The 22407-nt window shown below is 40.7% G+C and overlaps 2 protein-coding genes across 2 annotated transcripts; one reads left to right on the top strand and one right to left on the bottom strand.

Moving 5' to 3' along the window:
• The first annotated feature begins 4822 nt into the window (after positions 1–4822).
• On the top strand, positions 4823–7592 carry LOC138600763 (uncharacterized). Its single transcript, XM_069672259.1, has 5 exons — positions 4823–4877; positions 5008–5697; positions 7102–7224; positions 7306–7331; positions 7420–7592. Exons 1-5 carry the CDS (start codon positions 4823–4825, stop codon positions 7537–7539), a joined length of 1014 nt encoding a protein of 337 aa, XP_069528360.1. The 3' UTR covers positions 7540–7592.
• A 2738-nt stretch (positions 7593–10330) lies between these two features.
• On the bottom strand, positions 10331–20143 carry LOC138601150 (uncharacterized). The gene is made up of 11 exons (XM_069672731.1): positions 20089–20143; positions 19266–19961; positions 19025–19147; positions 18556–18599; positions 16973–17088; positions 11812–11855; positions 11333–11656; positions 10902–11237; positions 10685–10795; positions 10561–10604; positions 10331–10450 (listed from the first exon to the last, which is right to left on the bottom strand). The coding sequence occupies exons 1-11, from the start codon at positions 20141–20143 to the stop codon at positions 10331–10333; spliced, it is 2013 nt and encodes a 670-aa protein (XP_069528832.1).
• Between the last annotated feature and the right edge of the window lie 2264 nt (positions 20144–22407).

The following is a 22407-nucleotide window of genomic DNA, read 5'->3' as shown; positions in this document are numbered from 1 at the left end:
CAAGCACTGCAATAAGGAGCCTGTGAGTGACTTTATCAATAAAATAACTTCCTGGAAAAGTTACAAATAAAGTAATTAAAAAAGATAACAACAACAACGGCACAGGAAACACTTTAAAATAAAAGCATTGAGTACAAATAAGGGAAGTCAGAATTTCAGATCAGGCTTTGACTTTGAAAAAGCATACCAGAAGTGTTGTCCTACTTCACTCTCCATGCGTGTGACACTACTACAGGAAGATTGTTTACATTGCTGTAAGAGATCAGCAGGACTCATCACAATTCATTTTCACCGTGTATTTTGGCCGAGAACCGAACGCGGCTCGTGGTAAAAATAGGCGAACCTCCTATTCTCCACATTTTCAGCACGTGTCACGCCAGCAGTGTGAGGATGTATTTAAAATGAAAATGAACACGTCCCTCAACCGCCACACATGCCACACTTCCAGTGTTGCCCACAAAGGCGCACATTGACCTGATGCGGTCAGCCACATACTAAGGTTTTGACCAAGTCTTCTTTCTTGTCTAAATACCCTGTTATGTTAAATAATTACTCTCCTCAGTGTAAACCTTTCCTTAATCACTATGACCAACATCCATCCATTATAGCGTTTAACTTGTTCAGGGTCGCAGGCGGCTGGAGCCAATCCCAGCTGTCATTGGGCGAGAGGTGGGGTACACCCTGGACTGATTGCCAGTCAATCACATAGAGACAGACAACCTTTCACGTTCACACCTACGGACAATTTAGAGTTACCAATGGACCTGACCAGCATGTCTTTGGACTGTGGGAGGAAGCCGGAGTACCCGGAGGGAACCCATGCACAGGGAAAACATGTAAACTCCACACAGAAAGGCCCACTTCGTCCCTATCGTGATTTGAATGAGGAAACGCTGCACCACCATGCAGCCCACTATAACCAGCACCTTACATTAAATTGTCTGCATTGTAAAGTACGACTTAACTTTTATAGTGTTGATGGAGTTTACATATGGTCTCAAACAATTTGGGATGAACACCACGAACCTTTACACAGATTCCAGTTCATTACTGATCGCCTTACCACTTTGCCACACATTTATTTCCGTCTATTTTTTCATCAAAGTTTGTTTGTTTGATTTGAATCAAATACCAAATACAATGTTGCATTTTGCCTAGAGTTTGGTTTGTGGTCACACGGCAGCTTTTTACCAGCAGACCAAAAGTTTTGATGCGCAAGGAAACTGCTCTCTGATTGGTCAGTATTTTCAGGGAGGAAACTCCCTGAAGTAAACAGAGAGAGAATCAAGAACTTTAATGTTTTGTTGTCAGAGTTTTACATTTAACCGACATTGTTCCACAGTTCAATCGATTCCATTCTCCTTTAGTTTTTCACTGAACAGTTTGAATACCTCCGTATTCTTGTGCGTTTCCACAAGCATTTGTGAAATTGTTTGGTCAGCCCATATTTCTAGTAGAGGCCTCACCTCATCACTTCCCCATGTTTGTCCTCTACTCGTCTTGCTGCCTGGCTGTCTCTGCAAGTGTTATCATACAATGCACAGTTTTTTGGTTTGCTTCCTATATTAGGTCTTACTTTAAGGGTGCTTTCACACCTGACAGCTTTGGTCTCGACTTTCGGACATTATTTCAAAAGTCTGGTTTGTTTGAACAGGTGAGAACACAAATTCAAACCCTGGTGCAGACCAAACAACCGGACCATGGTCTGCCAGAAAAGACGGGACAAGAATACAGAGGTATTCAAACTGTTCAGCTTTATTGATTTAAATGTGGAACAATGTTGGTTAAAAGTAAAAACAACGATTGTGATGAGTGTCATTGAAGAGTGTGCTTTCTCTCTCTCTCTTTGTTTACTTCAGGAAGTTTACCCACGTGGGAAATCTGACCAATCAGAAAGCAGTTTCCTTGCACATCAAATCATTGGTCTGCTGGTAAAAGCTGCCATGTGAAAACAAACCAAACTCGAGGCAAAATGAAACATTGTCGCCTTTCAGTTGTCTCATACAACACCAGGGTTAATATCTTGATATTTGGACATTGGAGGTAATCCATTCATGTACTGAACTTTGAGTCAAACAGCAAAAACTCTTAAAACTCTATCTTAAAAGCAATTTCTTTCATTACTGTGCTGATGTTATCAACGTAGTTATCAAATAAACAATGCTGTGCAGTTACAACCATAGTATTTGACAACATGCTAACAAACATAAGCTAATGTAAGAGTAGTGGCCGCCCAACTCCATCAACACATGTTCAACCATGAGCTCTACGAACCCATGCAATCCGGCTTCAGAACGCTTCATAGCACAGAGACCGCCCTTATCAAAATCACTAACGACCTCCTCCTCGCTGCTGTCTCAAGCCACATCTCCCTCCTCATCCTCCTGGACCTATCTGCTGCCTTCGATACAGTCTCCCACACTATCCTCCTCAACCGCCTCTCTCACCATCTCGGACTCACTGGATCATCCCTCTCCTGGTTTGTCCTACCTCACCAACCGACAACAGTTCATCACCATCGGAAATTCCACCTCCTCCCCCGCCCCTGTCAATCACAGTGTTCCAAAAGGCTCTGTGCTTGGACCAATCCTCTTCACCATCTACATGCTCCCCCTGGGTCAGATAATCCGCCACCACGGTCTTCATTTCCACTCCTATGCCGACGACACATAGCTCTACCTCTCCACCAAACCATCCACCCTGCTCCCCCCACAGTCACTCGTCAACTGCCTCCATGAAATAAAAACCTGGATGTCATCAAACCTCCTCAAACTCAACAGCAATAAAACTGAGCTCATGGTCGTGGCACCCAAGGCCCTACTCTGGAAGGTTGGAGAGCTATGTCTCACCATCAACGGCTGCTCCATCTGCCCATCCCCAACAGTCCGCAACCTGGGTGTCTTTCTGGACTCCACCCTCTCCTACCAATCCCACATCAAATCTGTCACAAATCTGTCACAAAATTCTTCCACCTCAAAAATATATCCCGCCTCCGTTCATCACTCTCCGACTCCACAGCAGAGACCCTCATTCACTCCTTTATCACCTCCCGTCTGGACTATTGTAAGGAGTCCTGTCAGGGGTTCCCAACAAAACCCTGGACAGGCTCCAGTATGTACTTAATTCAGCTGCCAGGGTTCTTACCCGCACCAAACCCTGGCAGCACATCACCCCCACCCTCATCCACCTCCACTGGCTCCCTGTCAAGTCCCGCATCACCTACAAAACACACCTTCTCACATACAAATCCCTCCATGGTCTGGCACCCCAGGTTGCGGACCTTCGGGGATAGAGCGTTCAATGTAGCAGCCCCCATCCTCTGGAACGCTCTCCCTCCCGACCTCCGCAATGCTCCCACACTGGACTCTTTCAAAAAACTCCTCAAAACCCATCTATTCAACACAGCCTACAGCCTTTAACTCCAGTCATTTAATGTACTATGTCTAGTCTGTTTGTGAGTGTTTCTGTGTTCCTCTTTGTGAAGCGACCTTGGGTCCCATGAAAGGCGCTATAAAAATTTAAGTTATTATTATTATTATTATTATTAATGTAAGGTTCACCAACATAGACTGTATAAATAATGGACATAGTCTCAGTGACACCACCCATTGGTTTCTGAAGCAGCGTTTTGAAGCCTGAATTGCGCCGCCGCTGGGGGTCGCCATATTGGAAATGCCAGAGCCGGCTAATCCAGAGGCAGGCAAGGAGGTGGAGCGCGACCGAGCTAAAGCCTATGGCTGAGCTCTATGGACGGGCCGCATGAATCAGCCAGCTACGGCTTTGAAGCTAGGCTATATGCTCCTTAGCGTAGCTAGCGGTTATTAGCCATAGACTGTATAAATAATGAATGAGTTAATTTGACTTTGCCAGGAGGAGATTCTGTCGGTGACTGACTGCAGGTGTTTAGTTATCAGACTAAAGAAGTAGCGGACTCGCTGCTCACTCGCCCGGTGAGAGAGCGGCGAGCCGACATGTAACGCGAAACTTAAAATAACCGATCTTCACATCACTGCAGTCCGCTGTAATCTCTTAAACTCCTGACTCCTATTTACTGGCCGACGATTAAATAAATGTTTGATAAAAACTGCACAGGCTAACAAGCAACTAAAGCGAGCACAGTGTACCTGCAACTTAGTGCTAAAAATATTTCAAGACAGTAACTCTAACATTTAACTCACCGAAAAGCTGGAGCTCAGACTTCTTGCATGGCCATAAAGTTCCATAAATCCCACAGAGACTATTTGGGATTATTTGTCCAAACTTTGAATGAAAAAATCCTCAAAAGTCTCCAACCGCACAAACAGGTGAAGTTAAGCTCAGTGTCCGTGTCTGTCAATCAAGTGATCCGGCCCCTATGATTTAAGGCTTAATATAATTAAAACTGGTGTGTTCTAAAAAAAAATTCACCCCCCGTACAGTTATCTTGAACAATAAAATAAGCTATTTATAACAAAACCGTTTTTTGTACTAGGCTGTAAACATGTTTATTTCTGGTGTAAAAATTGGCATTTTCCCACCTGCTGTAATGTTATTTCTTGTTTTCTGGAGCCAGCCTCAAGTGGCCACTCAAGGAACTGCAGTTTTTTGCACTTCCGCATTGGCTTCATTTTTCAACACTGGAGGTTGCCGCTTGTTCACCAATCATGTTGGTGCTAATGTTGTTCTAAAGGACCACCACTGTGAAGGCAGAAGGCACTGAACATGTGTTCACTGTTTCCAAAAAAAGACATTCAATCTGATTGGCCAATCAAACACAGTCATCTCTGTGAAGAGAGGAGAAAGTGCAGAGGTTCAGTTCATTCATCACAGCAATTGAAGCACGATGACACCTCCAAACTTTGCTTTGTATTTCACATGTCTTTTCGTGGCGAAAGTGGGTAAGTTTTTATATTACCATAAGCACATGTTTGCTCTTAACATCTTTCCTTCATTTTGTTATAAAAATCATGGCAAAATACAGTATGAAATTACTATTTAATTTGCTTTGTGTTTTGATTTTCTCCTCAGCTCGTACAACAGCTTTGAAACCTTCATCTTTACAGTTTGAATCAGTTCATGTTGGGGGAAGTGTGACTTTGCAATGTGTCTGTCAAGATAACACAGCAGTGATGTTTTACTGGTATAAGCAAACTTTCGGACAGACCCCAAAGCTGCTGTCTACATTCTATAAGCATAATGATAACGTCACCTTTCATGATCAGTTTAAGAACAATCCACGTTTCTCACTGGATACTGAAAACCGTAAATATCACTTGAAGATTTCAGATTTCAGAGCTGCAGATTCAGCAACTTACATCTGCGTCGGGAGCAATTTATATAACTTTGAATTTTGTGAGGGCATAACTGTCAGTGTAAAGAGTTCAAATTTGAATATCCAAGCCATCGATCAGTCTGGATCTGAGACCATCCAGGCAGGAGGCTCTGTGACTCTGAACTGTACAGTACAAACTGGGATGTGTAATGGACAACACAGTGTTTACTGGTTCAAAAACCCTGAAGAGTCTCATCCAGGACTCATTTACACCCATGGAGACAGGAATGAGCAGTGTGAGAGGAAACCTAACACACAAACACACACCTGTGTTTACAACTTGCCAATGACTAGCCTAAATCTTTCTCATGCTGGGACCTACTACTGTGCTGTTGCATCATGTGGACACATACTGTTTGGAAACGGGACCAAGCTGGACTTTGAGGGTATGTAACGCTCTATAAGAGGTTGTCTAATTTTAAATAAGTAATGATATCTCCTGAAAGAGGTAAAGTCTTTCTTATTAAAGTTATAGTTATAACTGTTCAACATCACTGCTTTAACTATTCCTTCATTGCGCCACTCCACCGACAAACGTTTACTCCCAATTTTAGCCAAAGCTAACAAGAGTTTCAGCATCCTGAGTGAGGCACATCAAATGAATATCTTTGTAGGAATATGGCTTATGTTGGGTTCTGGCAGCATATCATCATTCCTTTGCCAATGGTAAATGCTAAATATGGTAAATGGACTGTATTTTTATAGCGCCTTTTAGGTCTTCTTACACTGCATGTCACATTCACACTCAGTTCAGTAATCAGCTATTTAGTCACACACATTCATACACCTCAGGCTTTGCTTCCAAAAGCAAATTGGGGTTCAGTACCTTGCCCAAAGACACTTCGCCATTTAGACAAATGGAGCTGATCGAACCACCAAACTTCCAATTGGAGAGTGACTAACTCTCCTGTGAGCCACAGCCAACCCTTCACAAACCCTCCCAAATATTGCCCTCTAATGTAGCTCTGAAAGAAAAACAATATCCAAGGAAAAAGAAGAGTAAATTTTGTAGTACATTTTTTTAGGATCCTTCACTGGCCGTTTATAGTTGAATTTGGCATCTGGGTATTTAATTTGAAAGACGCCCACTTGTTAAACAGACTCTCAAAGCATCTTATCAGCTTCAGATAACACTAAAGGATTGCGCAGCTTTTGCACCCGCTAAACCTGTGCAAATGACAGAAAATGACTCCGCTTAGTATTCGAAGCACAGGCAGAGGGTTGAATGCAACCTAAAGTGCACTGCAGAGCAAACCGCGTCTATGTGCTCCTGTGCCGTTTGCGCATATTTAAATGAGTCATTATGCAGACATTCGGGGAAGAATTTGGCCTCTTTCTATGCAAATGAGCCTCGTGGCAAAAAAGCATCTAATTCACAAACAGTGTATTTGTCTGTAAAAATAATCTGTTAATATTTTGTCATTATTTTTATAATCTGGAGATCAATCCGTTTGGGGCCGCCCGAGGCTCAACCCTGGCACACGGGCACACTTTGTCTAGGTGTGGAGCTGTTAAGCTTATTATATGGATGAGCTGCTGTTGCGGGCTCGTTAAAAAGATGAAGCTGCGTTTCAGAGAGTGAAACTAGCAAACACCTATTGAGTCTGAGTTTTACCATTAAAAGAACTTAGCATCAGGGATGAAACAAGGTGATGATTTCCCCCCGCATTGCAATTTTAAAAAATGATTTGGCTTAAGAAATACAAGCTTTAAAATGTGGGAAAGAAGTGGGATGTGAAGTATCAACTTGTATGCAGATGATCTGAAATCTTGTGTCGGTATCTCTTCAGGTGATGTGAACACTTCTGTCTTGGTGTATTTCTTGAGCACAGCTTTGGCGTTCACCATCATCCTGGTCATTTTATTGGCTGTCTCTGTGCACAAGATGAAGAACAGAAACTGCCAATGTAAAGGTAACTGTTACCCTTAGAAGCTGACAAGTATTGATTGCATATGGCAACTGAATAAAGGACTTTTCATTTTGTGTGTCACAGCAGCAGATTCTACTCTGAGTACAACGGTAAGCGTAATTTTCTAATGAATATAAAACAAAACATGACTGATATGCTGCACATTTCTTTGTAAAGGCTTTTTTTTTCTGTTACCAGTTATGCCAAGACGCAGACAACCTCCATTATGCTGCTTTAAGCGTGCATAGGGCCAACAGATCAAGAAGACAAAGAGACGACGTCATGAGTGAATGTGTGTACTCCAGTGTCAGGCAGTAAAGCTGGACTTGTGTCTGTGCTCTGTTCTTGTATATCAACAAGATGCATTAAAAGGGTGCGATAAATGTAACTAAAACGCACTTGTCTTCTGTCTTGGGGCTTCTTTGAGGGGATGCCAGTTGTGAAACATTCATCTTATGCAGTTCTGGTATCAGGCCAAAGTCATCACCGAACATTCTGTTTAATGTACATGCTGCCACAAACCATGCTGTGGTTTCAAGCAGGATGTCTTCAGTTCTTCTCTGAGTCTGAGCTAAAGAACAATGCCCACGCAGACCTTTGAGAGAAGTTAGAAGTCACATAAGCATTTTGACCTTGTACTTAGATCTAATCAGGGATGATGCAGTTTTGATGCAAGTCCTGCAATAAAAAATAATTTTAAGGAGAACCTTAACACATGCATACAATAACTGCTCGATCACGAGCAGTACTCAGTGTAAAAGCACCCTTAAAGTAGGACCTAATATCTTAAGCAAACCAAAAAACTCCACTGTGGGTTGTTAACGGATGTTTAAACTCGCAGAGACAGCGAGGCAGCAAGACGAGTAGAGGAGGTGGTTTTTAACAAGTCTTGTCAGGTGTGAAAAATGACCCTGGTGATGTAATCTGGGTTTTCTTGACTTAGTTTTTTTCAGACCTGCTGCTGCTCTTGTGTTGACAATGGCTGTCAAGAGAACAAGTCTTGATTAGATTACCTGTTGAAATAAAACTAGATAAAAATGGTGGTGAAAAAATGGGAGACCAACAGCAAAGGAGGGTCTAATGAAAACACCAGCCAACTGCGGCAACTTTTCCACAAATTTCACCAATCGGTGTCTATTTTAGTTCTAATAGTCATTGTACAGTGAGATAGTAATCCCCGTCTCTTATCAGTTGTTTCATAGCGCTGCAAATAAAGAGTAGAACAGTGTAAATGTAATAAAGGACGTGTAGATTCTCTGTTGCACATAGGGATAGCACGAGATGTGCACGTGGCCGGGCTCATGTTGAACAGCCTTGAACAGTGTCTTCATGAATCCTTGTTTATTAACTCAATTTTTTCAGTTTTCAGTCTCAGTTATTTTATTTTCTTTGCTCAATACTAGGAATTAAACATTACCTCCTTATCACTGTGCATCAACGCCTCATTAATAATGGTACACAAGCCAAAGAGAGACGGTAAAGAGCGTATGCCAACATTCACGGAACGAAAACAAATGCTCTGTTTGTGTTGGTAGGTGGGTGGCTTAAAGCAGGATGTCCTCATTTTGCTACAAGGAACCTGTGTTACTCAACCCCGAAGACTGTCAGTGAGTCACAGGAACCTATTTTTGAGATCAGACTGTACATTTAAAAACACTAAGGTGTTTTCTGTGTGTTTAACAGCACACTGCTTGTGACAAAAAAATCGCAGATGTTATGTTGTTAACCTGTTCAAAGTTCATAGGTTGACATCTATAGATTCAAGATATTTTACTGCCTATGTTTACTGACAATCAGTAGCTCTGACAACGTAGCACTTATTATGTATGGACTGTCTGACATTGGCTCTCTTCCATCGAGGTTGGCTCCTACAATCCAAAAGGACAATAAAGATTCAGTATTGTTCTATTTTGTGCATTTAACAACTTACTGGGAAGTTATGTAAAAAGCAATACTGGCCCAATTTCCACTCAGTAAAACCATGACAACGGACAATCAAAGTTGAACAAATATTCTTGTAATCATGTACTGAAACTTGATCAGTCCTTTGTCTGCATACAGGCTTTTTCCTCACTTCTTGATGTACCATAAGTCTTCAATGGACTGGACTTTAAGCTAAGTTACTCTGGCCAACTGCATAATCACGACTTGAAGCTTCTGGAAGGTAGACATTACCTCATTTTTACCAGAACAGTAACACTCTATGATAGAAAAGCTTCTTTTTATAAAGGTCATTAACTGAGGTCACTTATTGAGATGAGGTCAACTTCATTCGATCTTTAAGTTTGTGCAACTGGACGCTCATGTAGGAAGAATCTTGAATTACTTCTGCATTAAACATGCACACACATATTGGATCAAAGTGCCCCAACTTATTTTTTATTTAGTCTTTCATGACAAAAAAAATCACAAATATAATATTTCATGCATGAAAACCACTTAGGATTTATACAAAAACTATTCTTAAAAAATTTGAGTGATTTATGAAGAATCAAGGAATCTGATCTTCTAAATACACTGGTTAAGGTATAAAAATCATGTATCCATATGTATGCAGATTAATCTTAGAATTTTAGACAAATGGTTAACATGCAGGGCTGCACAGCAGTGCTATGTTAGCTCTGTCGCCTCAGAGCTAGAAGGTTCGTGATCTGAATAGAGTTTGCATGGTCTCCCCATGCATTAGTGGGTTCTCTGCAGGTACTCCGGCTTCCTCCCACAGTCCAAGACATGCTTGTTAGATTCATTGGTGACTCTAAAATTGCTGATAAGTGTGAATGTGAGCATGAAAGGTTGTCTGTCTCTATGTGTCAGCCCTGTGATTGACTGGCGATCAGTCCAGTGTGTACCCCGCCTCTCGGCCAATGACAGCTTGGATAAGCTCCAGGACCCCCACGTCCCTGAACAGGGTAGACACTGGATGGATGGATGGTTAATATGCAAGAACCAAGGCAACATGGATGTACAGTATCCTGCTTCTGACAACATGGAAAAGAACTGTGCCTTAAATAATTTTGGCTGCAGACCACAAAGAAGTTATAGAAGCTTAAAGAAAGCCTTAAGAATATTCTGTCACACTCAAAAGCAAAGCATACATGTAATATGTCTTCTACTGCTTTAAACTGTGGTACACACATTCACTCCAGGTTGGATCCCTCTGTCGTCTTAATCTTTTGGACAGGTTGACACTTAAAGCAGCGTAATAGAGGTTGTGTGCCTTTTGGTAACCCTGGCAAATGAATCACATGAAGCATGTAAATATTTTTATCTTAAGATATTGATGCAGTGTGAAAAAAAAAAGTCAGAATGCTAATCCAACAGTAACCAGATTATATTCACCTCTGCGTTTGTCGTGGATTGAGCTGAAAGTGTCGCTTGAGATTCTGGTTGTGAACAGAAAAAGGGTTTTTATTCATAAGGCATGTTCAAATAGAAGCTGTAAAATACAAACAGCACTAGTTACCTCTGGATTTGCAGCTGTTTCTCTGTTTCATCAGGCACACCAAGAAGGCCAATAACACAACCAGGATGATGGTAAATGTTAAAGCTCCACTCATGAAATTCACCTTATCTGCTGAGAGTTTGACATGAGAAACATAGCTTTAACATGTTTTCATCCGAAGTCTGATAATGAAGATTGGATATCAAAAAGAACAACCCCAGTTAGAAAAGTTACTTACGTTCTAATTCCAGTTTGGTCCCGTTTCCAAACAGTATGTGTCCACATGATGCAACAGCGCAGTAGTAGGTCCCAGCATGAGAGCGATCCAGACTCTTCATTGGCAAGTTGTAGACGCAGGTATGTGTTTGAGAGTTGGGTTCACTCTCACACTCATCATTCCTGCCTCCATGGGTGTAAATAAGTCCTGGATGAGATTCTTCAGAGTTCTTGAACCAGTAAACACTGTGTTCTCCATCACAGGTCCCAGTTTGTAATGTACAGTTCAGAGTCACGGAGCCTCCTGGCTGGACAGAGTCAGATTCCGACTGCAGGATGAAAGATATGCCACTGGACTCTGGAAAACAGATATTTTAGAAAAGGGCTTTAAAGGGAAATTTAAAGTGAAAAAATGTAATCAAAATAGTATTTTAATAGTAAAGTGCCCAATACCTTTTACAACCAAAAATATGCCCTTCTGAAATTCAGTGATTGTTATAGCGGTTTTTCCGCAGTAATACGTAGCCGAATCCGAGTCCTGCACATGACTTATGTTCAGATGATAGAATCCTTCTCCAGTATGAACTGAAAACCGTTTGTTGTCTTTAAACTGGTTGTGGAAGCTGTTGGCATCAGGTAAATGTTTGTAGAAAGAGGATATTATTTCAGGTTGCTCCCCTGTAACCTGCTTGTACCATGACAGATACTTGGCGCTGGAGTCAAAGAAACACTGTAAAGTCACATTTTGTCCGGGGTTAGCGTACAGCAGAGCACAATCTGAAACACAGGGAGAGATTATAAAAGACAATTAAATGTATATATTATGTTATACATTTAAAAAATTAAAAAATCTCACAAGCTTTGGAGTCGCAAGATTTACAAACTCATCATAATTCAATTTCAACAGGGAAAGAAAGAACGCAGTGACTTACCGGCTCTGTAGAGAAGAACAAAGAGCACATAAAACTTGAGCATCCTTCACTCTCTGGTGTTCAGACTTTGATGACGCTTTTGACAATGGGGTCAACGACTAAATGTACACCGTCTGCGGAAAAATGTGTGTACCTGACCCAGATGATGGACGACTTTTTGTGTCAATTCTCGTACAAAAGGAAGTGAGAAGTGGTGCAGTTTATTGTATTAATCTCTCTGATCCTGCACTTTAAAGGTGGTTAAATCTCTTTTAATTCACGCTAAAGGCATATTCCAGCAATTCCGACTCCTCTGAGCCCTCAAAGGAAAGCATGTCTTCCAGAAATGAGGTTTGCATACAACATAAATGCTTTCCTTATTACGTTTTAGTGACATCACCACTTCCTGGATTATGCTCACAGACATTCACTGTATGTACAGTGCTGTAGCAGGCTGGGCTGGATGGCTGGCTGGCATTACAGGTAGTTGACTGCAACACCAGTGTCCTGAGTTTACGTCAACACTCCGGTCAGTGATTAACTTTAGTCAGCAAAAGCACATGATTTAAGGTCAATCAAATCAATCAATCAAATTTTATTTGTATAGCGCCAAATCATAACCAGGGTTATCTCGAGACACTTTACAGAAAGAGCAGGTCTAGACCGACTCTTTGTTAAGTTATTTAAAGAGAGGCCCAAGATGAATCCACCATGAGTAGCACTTAGCAATTCGGCACATTGGCAAGGAAAAACTTCCTTTTAACAGGCAGAAACCTCGAGCAGAACCAGACTCATGTTGAACAGCCAATTGCAAAGGTGGCAGAAGGATTGTGATTATGTTTAGGCAATAAAGACAGATTGGTTAGGGTCAGGGAGAGGTTGTGCTTTCAGTTAGATTTTAATAGTAAAGGTGTATTGTTTCAAGTCTTTTGGGTTTTTTTCACAAGACATTAAGTAGAGTCTGTAGTAGTCTGCCTGCCCTGTAGTCTCTGTAGGCCACGGATCAGAGGCAAAGAGGATCAATTTCCAATCTGAAGGCCAACGGTTCAATCCCCAGTGTAAAACTGCTTTAAGTGGTCAGAAGACTAAAAAGCGCTATATAAGTCACTCCATTTACCACCTGCAGCAGCTACGAGTGAATAGCCTATTGCAAGATTGCCTGTTTAGGTGAAAAACAAAAAAAAATACATCTTCAGTAAACATCATGTTTCTTCATGATGTTTATAGAAAATCCCTTCATTCGGCCTGCATTATGTTTCTCCTTTAGCATATTTGTTTTTGCAAATTATTTTATATAAATGTAATGTGTAGGAGACAGGGCTTTCATAAAATCTAAATTGGAACAGCAGAAGCTGATATATCACAACTTTTAGTCTGTAGCATTGGTTAAGCTTCAAAAAACACTGGATCCTACAATCCCCATAATGCAACTCCGATGACATCATCAGGGTTACTCTTTCAGACTCTGGACTGGACACAGATAATTCTACATTTGTTTCACAGGCTGAGTACTTCTCTTTATGGAGACTACACTAAACTTCATGTGCAAAATTGGCCCTTTAAATCCACTATCAGGCCTTCTCCTTAGTGAGTTGGGTGCAGTTCATCTCTTGGTCTATGGGGAGCAGCAGTCCACCTGCTGCTGTGCTGAGGTGATCTGAGGTCAGATTAGACAGATTAGTTATTTATAGTGAAGTCAAATAAAAGCAATGCTAAGAAATAAGCTGTTCCTCCCACAGAGCGATGTGTTCAGGGCCAAACTGTGGTCAACTGACCTACAAATCTCACATTTTGTATAATTTCAGAATCACAAAACAGTCATTACAAGGAAGTTAATATTGCAACAACAACAACAACAACAATGCTACTGCCATGTTGATGAATATAGGATTTTTACAAGATAACATTCTTCAGCATCTAAAGATCACTGTCCCCAACTGTTATTAATCAAATTTTAAGTTGAAAGATTCACAGTTGCAGATTAAATCCTTCATTCAGTCTTTAAAAAAGGTTGACTACTTGAAGTTGAAGCTAAAGCTGAACTTTGAAGTTGTTTCTTAAATTGCTTATAAAGGCAGAGATGTGTTTTCAAGTCGTATGGCTGACAGTAAAAGAAAGAAAAAAAACCCCACTTGCTTCTGAGTTCCCGCTCTGGTCAAGCTCCCCCCCCCCACCGCATTGACAGGATGTCTATGTGGTTTTGTTCATGATGCATTTTGTTTGTTTCACCTGCTTCAGTAACACCTCTGCTTTTCACACCTCGTCACCATGTCTCCATGTACTCATTTATCTATTTAAAGGCTGAAAAAGCAAGAAACAACGTCCAGTATTTAACTTCACATAAACAAAAAGTTCTGTTAAAAAAATAATAAGGCGTTCACATGATTGATGGAGCCGCCTTGAAGCTGTCGGCAGATGTAGAGGAAGATGGAGGAGGGGCATTCTGACATCGGTTAAAGGACTGGGCTTTACTTTCTCTTCTCTGCGAGTGCATGTTTTTTATTCTCGCTGAAGGTTTTTATATAAATAAAAAGAGAAACACGTTTAAATATTATAATAGCAAAATACTTCAGATGCAACACAAGTCACAAAAAGAGTTGTTCTTTTTTTGACCTAATTCAGTTTTAATACCAAAAGCTCGGTGGAAAAAAGTAGTGCCACAAAATGCATCTGCTACCCGATGGGGTCCTTTTGTAACCACTCAGTGTTTCTGACCTACTTTGTGATTACAGAAAAAATGACTTTAAAAAAAACAACGAAACCAATGTAGGAAATCACCCCTAATGTTGCTAGTTTGACCACATTTACATACAAAAACATCAAGATTTCCTATCGGTGGTGTTAGAACATTTGGTGTGTGAGAGCATTAAAACTATATATTTTCTTGTGTTTTTTGACTCCACTGACTTTTAAGATAAAGTACCTACACAGTGTATAATCTAAGATGTAATTCCTTCATAAGTTTCAAATCAACATTTTACAGGCATCAACAAGTCTGGGTTATAACCACGCTCCGACTGACAATCTACCATTTCCTGCAAATGCTTGATGGGCCAGCCCACCTAGGGGGCTAAAAGGCCACCAATAGCAGTGTAGAACAAAAACGTTTGAAAAAAAATCTACCACCCACAACCCACTTGTGATCTGACAAGTGCTAACATAAGATTGTCAGTATAGAGAATCTATACTATAAGGTTGCTGCTGTCGCACCTACCATCGTCACACACTTCACACTTGTTCAAGTGGATCCATGCATGTGATGTCAGAGGTCAGGCAGGAAGTAAGCAAATAAAGTAAAGACAGAAAGAGAGGAGTTGTAGGAACATACTTTTGAGATTCAGGATTTCTGAGCAAATAAAAAAGTTGAGTGAGAAAGTCAGGGAGAAAAAGAAAAAAATCTTGTGGCTGATTAAATTTTTATTGAAAATAACATTCTACCATCCATAATGCCAGTGCCACTTAAAATCCTGGAGTGATAATATTAACAAAAATCTAAGGACCCATCAGCAATTGTCTTACGACTTCAAGACTATAAAGCAAATAAATTGTCTTTCTTTGCAATCTGACTAACAACTTAAGAAACAAGAATATAAAATATTAAAGTTGATGTCTACGACCTAAAGGTTACCTGCACTTATATGTATGTTTATATGGATCAATATAAGCTAAGCTGTTGTCAGATGATAGCTGACGGGTTCCCATTTTGCTTTCCACACAGCCTGTTTTCCTGCATATCAGCCAGGCATATCTGGCAGAAACAATAGTGGACAATTGTACCTGGACAACAAATGTAACAGAGGTTACATTAACAGTCTACTGGCATCAACTATTGAAGAGGAGTAGAAAAGAGTGACATTACGCAGGACAGGACGCAGCTGCAGGCTGAGCTGCAGGCCCGTAGAACAGGGGTGAGAGGAGGCGGCTGCCGGGGACCACCCAGCAGGTGATAAAAACACAGGGCTGAACGTTTTTTAAAAGGTCAAAGAAGAGATGTAAGCAATATGATTTTATTTTTAATTACTAATATCATTTCTGCAATACTTGCAAAAAATGATTTTAGTTGGTTATTAGGGGTGTATGTTGCTAATGTTGGTAGCATCAGTCACTTATTAGGGATGTCAATTTCCACATCTGCTCCCTCCTGAGCACATATCTCATGGTTACCGTTTGGTTAATACAAACCCTCTGCACAATCATGTCATGCAGCAATACCAGGTTTTTGTCAGATTAATGATTTCATGTTTACTCGCTAGTTATTTATATTATTTAAGCAGTTGAGTCTAACTAAACACTTTTATTTGATCCTAGTGGGAATTTTGTTAGATAGAATCTTCTTGCAACTCAACCTATTTGTTCAATTGCTAAATATGTATTTTAAATCTTCTTTTACAAGTCTGGGCATTCAGGTTGTACTGTGTGGCTGCAGTGCATGAAAACACTGCAGGCACTTCCTGTTTGAAACCACAGGAGGAGTCTAAAAAAGCACATGACCACAGTGTACTGAGAGCTAATCTTTCACTGCAGACCACATAGAGACCAGATACGATTATTTGGAACTGTGGGTGTGTGGAGTACAATGGGGACATTTACAGTAAAGAACTTTTATTCACAGTAAACAACAGACATGACTACAAATGAAAACACTGAGGGTGGGCCCTCACTATGAGACTGATTAGTTGGTGCTACATGAAACGTCACGTTGGCAGGTCTTGTTGTCACCCTGCTTCCGAGCATGCTGCCACGCCTCGGAGGTGTCATGTCCGTATAAAACATGCTGATCGTGTCCCATTAACTCTGAGTTTGATAATAACCCCATACAGGAAACCAAATAACGTCTTGTATAAAATGTCACACATGCACAGACCGTCAAAGTTATGGCTGAAGGGGTGTTCATGCATTTAGAAGCAGGAACCAACGTTGTTTTTATGCTCTTTTTCCCCTCTCGAGTCTCTGAGCCCACAGTTACCACAGACATCAGTGATGTGCGGTCTTGTGTGTGTACATTGCTGAACACAAGTGTAGTGAGAGTGGAAATATAGCAGCTTGATATCATCAAAGAGAGATGGCCTAACTGAAGCTTAAGGAAGTTGTTTATTGTAGCTTTGCAGAGCAAATCGTTGGTTTCCATATGTGGAGGCAAAATCAATGAAAGAAAGTAGAAATGACACATGTCCAGTTTTACTGCCTGACACCGGAGTACACACAATGTGTCCAGGGGTCATCTCTCTGTCTTGTTGGCCTGTTGGGCTTGTGATTTCTCAAAGCAGCATAATGGAGGTTGTCTGCATCTCGGTCACCCTGGGAAAAAAATTATATGGAGTTTGTTACTTCAATGAGTCCCATTATTGATATTATAAACATATAAGTAGTACAAGTATTTTACTTATATATGTTTGTTTTTAGATTATTATTTTAGCCTTTCATGCCTTTATTGAGAGAGGACAGTGGATAGTGTTGGAAACAAAACAGGGGAAGAGATTGGGCATGAAACACGGCAAAGGGTGCGAGTTGAACCCAGGGCCGCTGACTTAACCACTGAGCTAAACCAGCTCCCGTATTCATGTCTTTGATGCAAATACCTCTCATTTCTGGTTTATGTGTTCAGGGGGGAGAAAAAGAGGACAAATCAGCAAGTGGAGCTGCACTCTGCAGACCAAAACACACATTTAACTTGCAAAAAAAAATGGCAAAGATCCCTCAGGTGGGCTCATTCGGCAGCAGAACAACTTCTAGTGTTGGTCTAAAGCAGACATTAACGGATGTCAAATTCAACAACTGTAGTGTTTGAGTTAGCTATGTCTCCTCTTGCTGTTCCTACTCTGCTCTGCTAATCCGGAAGGAGACATATTTTTCAAAAGAGCTGTCAATCATAAGGTTATACCCATTTTATACATCTAATAACTAATTAAAACTAAACCTTTGCAAAAAAAGAAAAGAACTATCATGACAGAAACCATGTTCGAGAAAATTGTATCTGCCGTGTATTTTGAGTTTATAATTTGACTCATGTTTCATCTGTTAACAGGGAGGAGGTGGGCTTTATGACCTATACCCCTTTCCCACCTGAATTTAGCATGTTGACACAGGTTTTTCAGACCCGGAAAGACCCACTTAAAAATGCTGATTGTCTCTTTTCCCATTGCAAGTGGAGTAAACTCCTTTCGGTCTCCTTTCTGCTGCGTCACCGTCTGATGTCACAAATGCGCCCGAAACAGGGTTAGTAAACAGTGTATCCGTTACTCATTCAGTCTATTTATTACTCGGCGCTGACAAATCTGGAATGGTGTTCGAGCGCTGCTTGGACGGACACGGGCGGAATTTGTAGCTGAGATGACGAGGAGTAGCAGAGGTTACTGACAGGGAAAGGGAGCGGACATTAGCGTGTCAACACGGGTTTCCATCATTGCTGATTGGAGCCGAGGCGATAATTACCCTACTACAGTCATTTGCCCCGGGTCTGAATGCTGATTGTAACCTTTCCCATTAGTGTGTTTCCCAAGTGTTTGACCAGTAGGAAAGGGGCTTCATACTGCAGCCAGTCAGCAGTGGGTGATAGAGTTGTTTTGGCTTCACTTTTAGGGAGCTGTTATGAGGTCCATATACTATAGAGTATATGGTCCGACACAATGACCATCTGCCACTACATTATAATCTCCAGTCCACACCCAAAAGAGTATTTAGTATGCACAGTGCTATACTAAACTTCATATTGTACAGGTCTTGCTGTAACAGTTATAGTAGCGCAACTCTTACAGCAATACTCACTTCTGCGTTCGGAGCTGAGGAAGCTGAGGTTCTTGCTTGACAGTCTGGTTGAAAAAAAACAAAAAAACAACAGGCCTGTTTAAAACTAGCTTTCCATAAGGTGATAGGACCAATTCCTTTCACTTAGTTTGATATTTAGAGAGTAGACAGAGTTCTTCTAATTCTAGGAATTATTTCATGCTCAAGCAAAACCCATGGAACTGCGAAACATGCTAGAATGTTTAAGGCAGAACTACTTCATAACACCTGCATTAATATATCACTGTGGCCACACAATTTACTCAACACATTTTTTTCATTCATGAGCTTTAATTAGAAAAAAAGTTAAAGTCACATTGTGGAAAACGTGAATTGTTGGGATGTTACCTCTGTCTTAATTTGGGTGACCGAATGGTTAACATCAGTTTATAGTTCTTTATCAGTCATTGAACAAAGACAGTCAGATTTAAAGAATGAAACTTTAGCCTACCTGTGCATTCTCCGGTTGTTTTGCACATTTTATATGCTTTGTAAGCCAGGCAAATAGCTAGCATGGTGGTGAAGGCCAAAGCTCCACTCAAGAAAAACACCAAGATGAAAGAGTCTTCACCATCTGAGGGAGAAAATTACGAGATCTTAAAGGGCTTTCAGTTGTTTTTATTAAACTTAATTTTAAAGTATCCATTAACGTTTGAAAAATGAGACTAAATCTTTGCTAGACATTTACTTACCCTTAAAACCCAGCTTGGTCCCGTTTCCAAACAGTATGTGTCCACATGATGCAACAGCACAGTAGTAGGTCCCAGCATGAGAGCGATTCAGGCTCGTCATTGGCAAGTTGTAGACACAAGTGTTTGTTTCTATGTTGGGTTCCCTCTCACACTGCTCATCCCTGCCTCCTTGGGTGTAAATGAGTCCTGGATGAGACTCTGCCGGGTTTTTGAACCAGTAAACACTGTGCTCTCCATTACAGGTCCCAGTGTTGACTGTACATTTCAAAGTCACAGAAGCTCCAGTTTTGATGGTCTCAGATGCCGACTGATGGATCAAAGCTGGGGCGTTTAAACCTGAACCCTTTACATGGATAATAGTGCCCACCACAAATTTAAAAATGTAAGAAGAGCCGCTTATGCAGTAGTAAGTAGCTGAGTCTGAAATCTGCACATTTCTGATCTTCAGGTGATTTTTCCCTTTGTCAGTTTCCAGTTCAAAACGTGGATTGTTCTTAAATTCACCATAGAAAGAGCCACTTTCGTCATACTTATAGAATTTTGACAGCAGCTCTAGTTTCTGTCCCACATTTTGTTTGTACCAGTAATATATCAGAGCTACACTATCTTCATAGAAACATTTCAAAGTCACGTCTTCACCAACACCAGCTGATACGAAACGTAAAGACGGTGACTGTTCAGGAGTTGTTGTATCAACTGTGGAGAGAATAGAGACCAAAAATAACAAACTTTGAACCGTGACTGAGAGCATTTTGTAAGAAACAAAAATTGCATAATGCATCGAACAATATAGAAAAAGAGACTTGAAAAAGATAAAACTTACCCATTCTTCCTAAGAGCAGGCACGTCACATACAGAGCAAACATCGGAGGTGTCATTTCGTTGAAGTCGCAGTGGTTACTTGAGAGAATCTTTATATATTGTCTACTTTTGTGACAAGGCTTTGTCTGATTGGCCAATCAGAAGTGATCACATGTTCAGTGATCACACTACAGAGTTTATTTTGGTCCATAGGAAAGATTTTGCATTGAAATCGAAACAGCATTTGGAAAGAGTTTTATTTTAAAGGGTTTAATCTAAATCCCTTAGCGGTGTTAAATGCAAAACAATAGAAGCCTGTTATGTCTCAATGTCTCAAGAGAAAACTTTAAAAAAATGGTTGTGGCTTTAATGTGTTGTGAAGAGGAAGGACTTTGACTTCAGTCCCCCTGCTCTTTACCTTACTCGATTACTGTGTGTATCCAAACATATTGACTCCTATTCATTTTATACAGAATTATTATTATTATTTTCTTTTGATGAATTTGTTGAAGGACCATGTACAATATTAAACATAAATGGTACCGTTTGATGTATGGTACAAGAGTTAGTTAGTTTTTATTGGCAAATTGCCAATGAGTTTTTACTTCCTGGTACCAGGTTAATTCATAATAGGTGATAGGAAAGATTTCTTGACTGAGAGATAAGATGCAGGGCACACAGATGGACCACAAGTCAAGCTTCAATTAGGCTGGTTTGTTCAGCTGAAGGTACAAAACTCTTTGCTCATCAAACACAGAACCAACAGAGTTTAAATAGTCTGTGTGGTCCGTCTGTGGTCCTCTTACTATCCCTTCATCAAAGAGATTCCCATGTCACTCATAATTCTCTTGACCATCTCAAATCTTCCAACAAGGCGTGGATCCTCTCCAGAAGATGAGGTTAAACATAGCTTTACCGAATGTCACAAACATGCAAAAGTTCACAGGGTCGACCAACCATAATTTCTCAATCTCAATTTACTATAGGCAACGCACACTGATTCCAGAATGTTTCTACTCAACAAAAGACACAATTTAACTAAAATTAAGTTGATGGTAGGGCCACACATTCTAAGATTGACCTCTGACCTCCTGACAGTAGTGTAGAGTGGCTTACTGGGAGAGAAGAAAGTGCCTTATTGTTTATGTGACTGTATACTGTATAATAGACTTAAGGAAGTACATTCATCTTTGCAAAATATTCATGAAACTTTGCACATAATCCTCATTTTGCAAAAGAAAATCCATCCAACCATCCAATATATATCGCTTATCTTGTTCAGGGTCGCGGGGGGGCTGGAGCTTATTCCTGCTGTCATTGAGTGAGAGGTAAGGTACACCCTAGACTGATTGCCGGTCAATCACAGGGCTGACACTTAGAGACAGACTATCTTTCACGCTCACATTCACACCTACGGGCAATTTAGAGTCACCAATGAGGGAACGCATGCATGCACGAGGAGAACATGCAAACTCCATACAGAAAGGCCCACCAGGATTCAAACCAGGAACCTTCTAGCTGTGAGGCAACAGTGCTAACCACTGCACCACCATGCAGCCACAATAGAAAACATTTTATAAAATATGAAGTTATATAATGATCTTATTTTGCAGCAATATAATATACCCCCTCTCCACCGCCCTTTGGAGTATTTCCAATTTTAAGGGTTATGAAGGATAATGTTTCTTGAGTCTTTTTATGCCGGTTGATTTATGCCTATATAGGAGATAACAGCATCACATTGGATCTGATTTCATGTTTTCAGTATTTTATTATGACATGAGTTCACTAAAAAGCACAGCTTGTTTAATGGGAAGAAAACATTGACTAAAATGTAGGACCACTCTGCCATTGGCTAAGAGGTGAATCTGCACTGTTGTATGTACATTAAAATCCCTTCACCTGGTCTGTAACTCAACAACTTTATGATTTACTATCAATTTCAGTGACACTGCCTGGTGTTAGTTTTTCTTGTTGTTTGCACGCCTTGTTTTCTGCATCTAACACATGATGTTTGTTTCACATAGTTTTGTGAGACCGTGTTTGCAGAGGTGCTAGAAGCTGTGGCCTGAGAGCTGCGGGCCGCTCTTCCTGTGTTCAAGCTCTGCTAGGACCTTTGTTTCCACCAGTGGAAACTTACACTCTGTTGTTCACACCACCTTCACCACAAGACTAAAAAGTAAACTGTGAGAGTGCACACGACTCTGGTAGAAGAAGATATTTTTAGATTGCAGGGTATGTCTACATTTATGTCTAGTATCATAATGTATGTACAGACATGCTCATCCTTCTGGCTTTCATATACTCTTGAGACATCTTTTACACAAAAATACTTAAAAGA

The sequence above is a fragment of the Semicossyphus pulcher genome, unplaced genomic scaffold, assembly GCF_022749685.1.
Source record: "Semicossyphus pulcher isolate SPU_LCO1_2020_fin unplaced genomic scaffold, fSemPul1.0.p SCAF_21, whole genome shotgun sequence".
NCBI classification, from domain to species: domain Eukaryota; kingdom Metazoa; phylum Chordata; class Actinopteri; order Labriformes; family Labridae; genus Semicossyphus; species Semicossyphus pulcher.
The sequence above is the reverse complement of the archived record's forward strand: the minus strand, read 5'-3'. Positions and strand labels throughout refer to the sequence as shown.

Excerpts from the sequence above, each read along its gene's own strand:
- LOC138600763 (XM_069672259.1), top strand. The coding sequence starts at position 4,823 with ATGACACCTCCAAACTTTGCTTTGTATTTCACATGTCTTTTCGTGGCG. Across the intron at positions 5,698-7,101 it reads GACCAAGCTGGACTTTGAGG|GTGATGTGAACACTTCTGTC; the intron begins GTATGTAACGCT and ends GTATCTCTTCAG. Across the intron at positions 7,332-7,419 it reads ATTCTACTCTGAGTACAACG|TTATGCCAAGACGCAGACAA; the intron begins GTAAGCGTAATT and ends TTCTGTTACCAG.
- LOC138601150 (XM_069672731.1), bottom strand. The coding sequence starts at position 20,143 with ATGACACCTCCGATGTTTGCTCTGTATGTGACGTGCCTGCTCTTAGGA. Across the intron at positions 11,657-11,811 it reads TGTTCTTCTCTACAGAGCCG|ATTGTGCTCTGCTGTACGCT; the intron begins GTAAGTCACTGC and ends CCTGTGTTTCAG. Across the intron at positions 10,451-10,560 it reads AATCCACGACAAACGCAGAG|GGTTACCAAAAGGCACACAA; the intron begins GTGAATATAATC and ends TTCATTTGCCAG.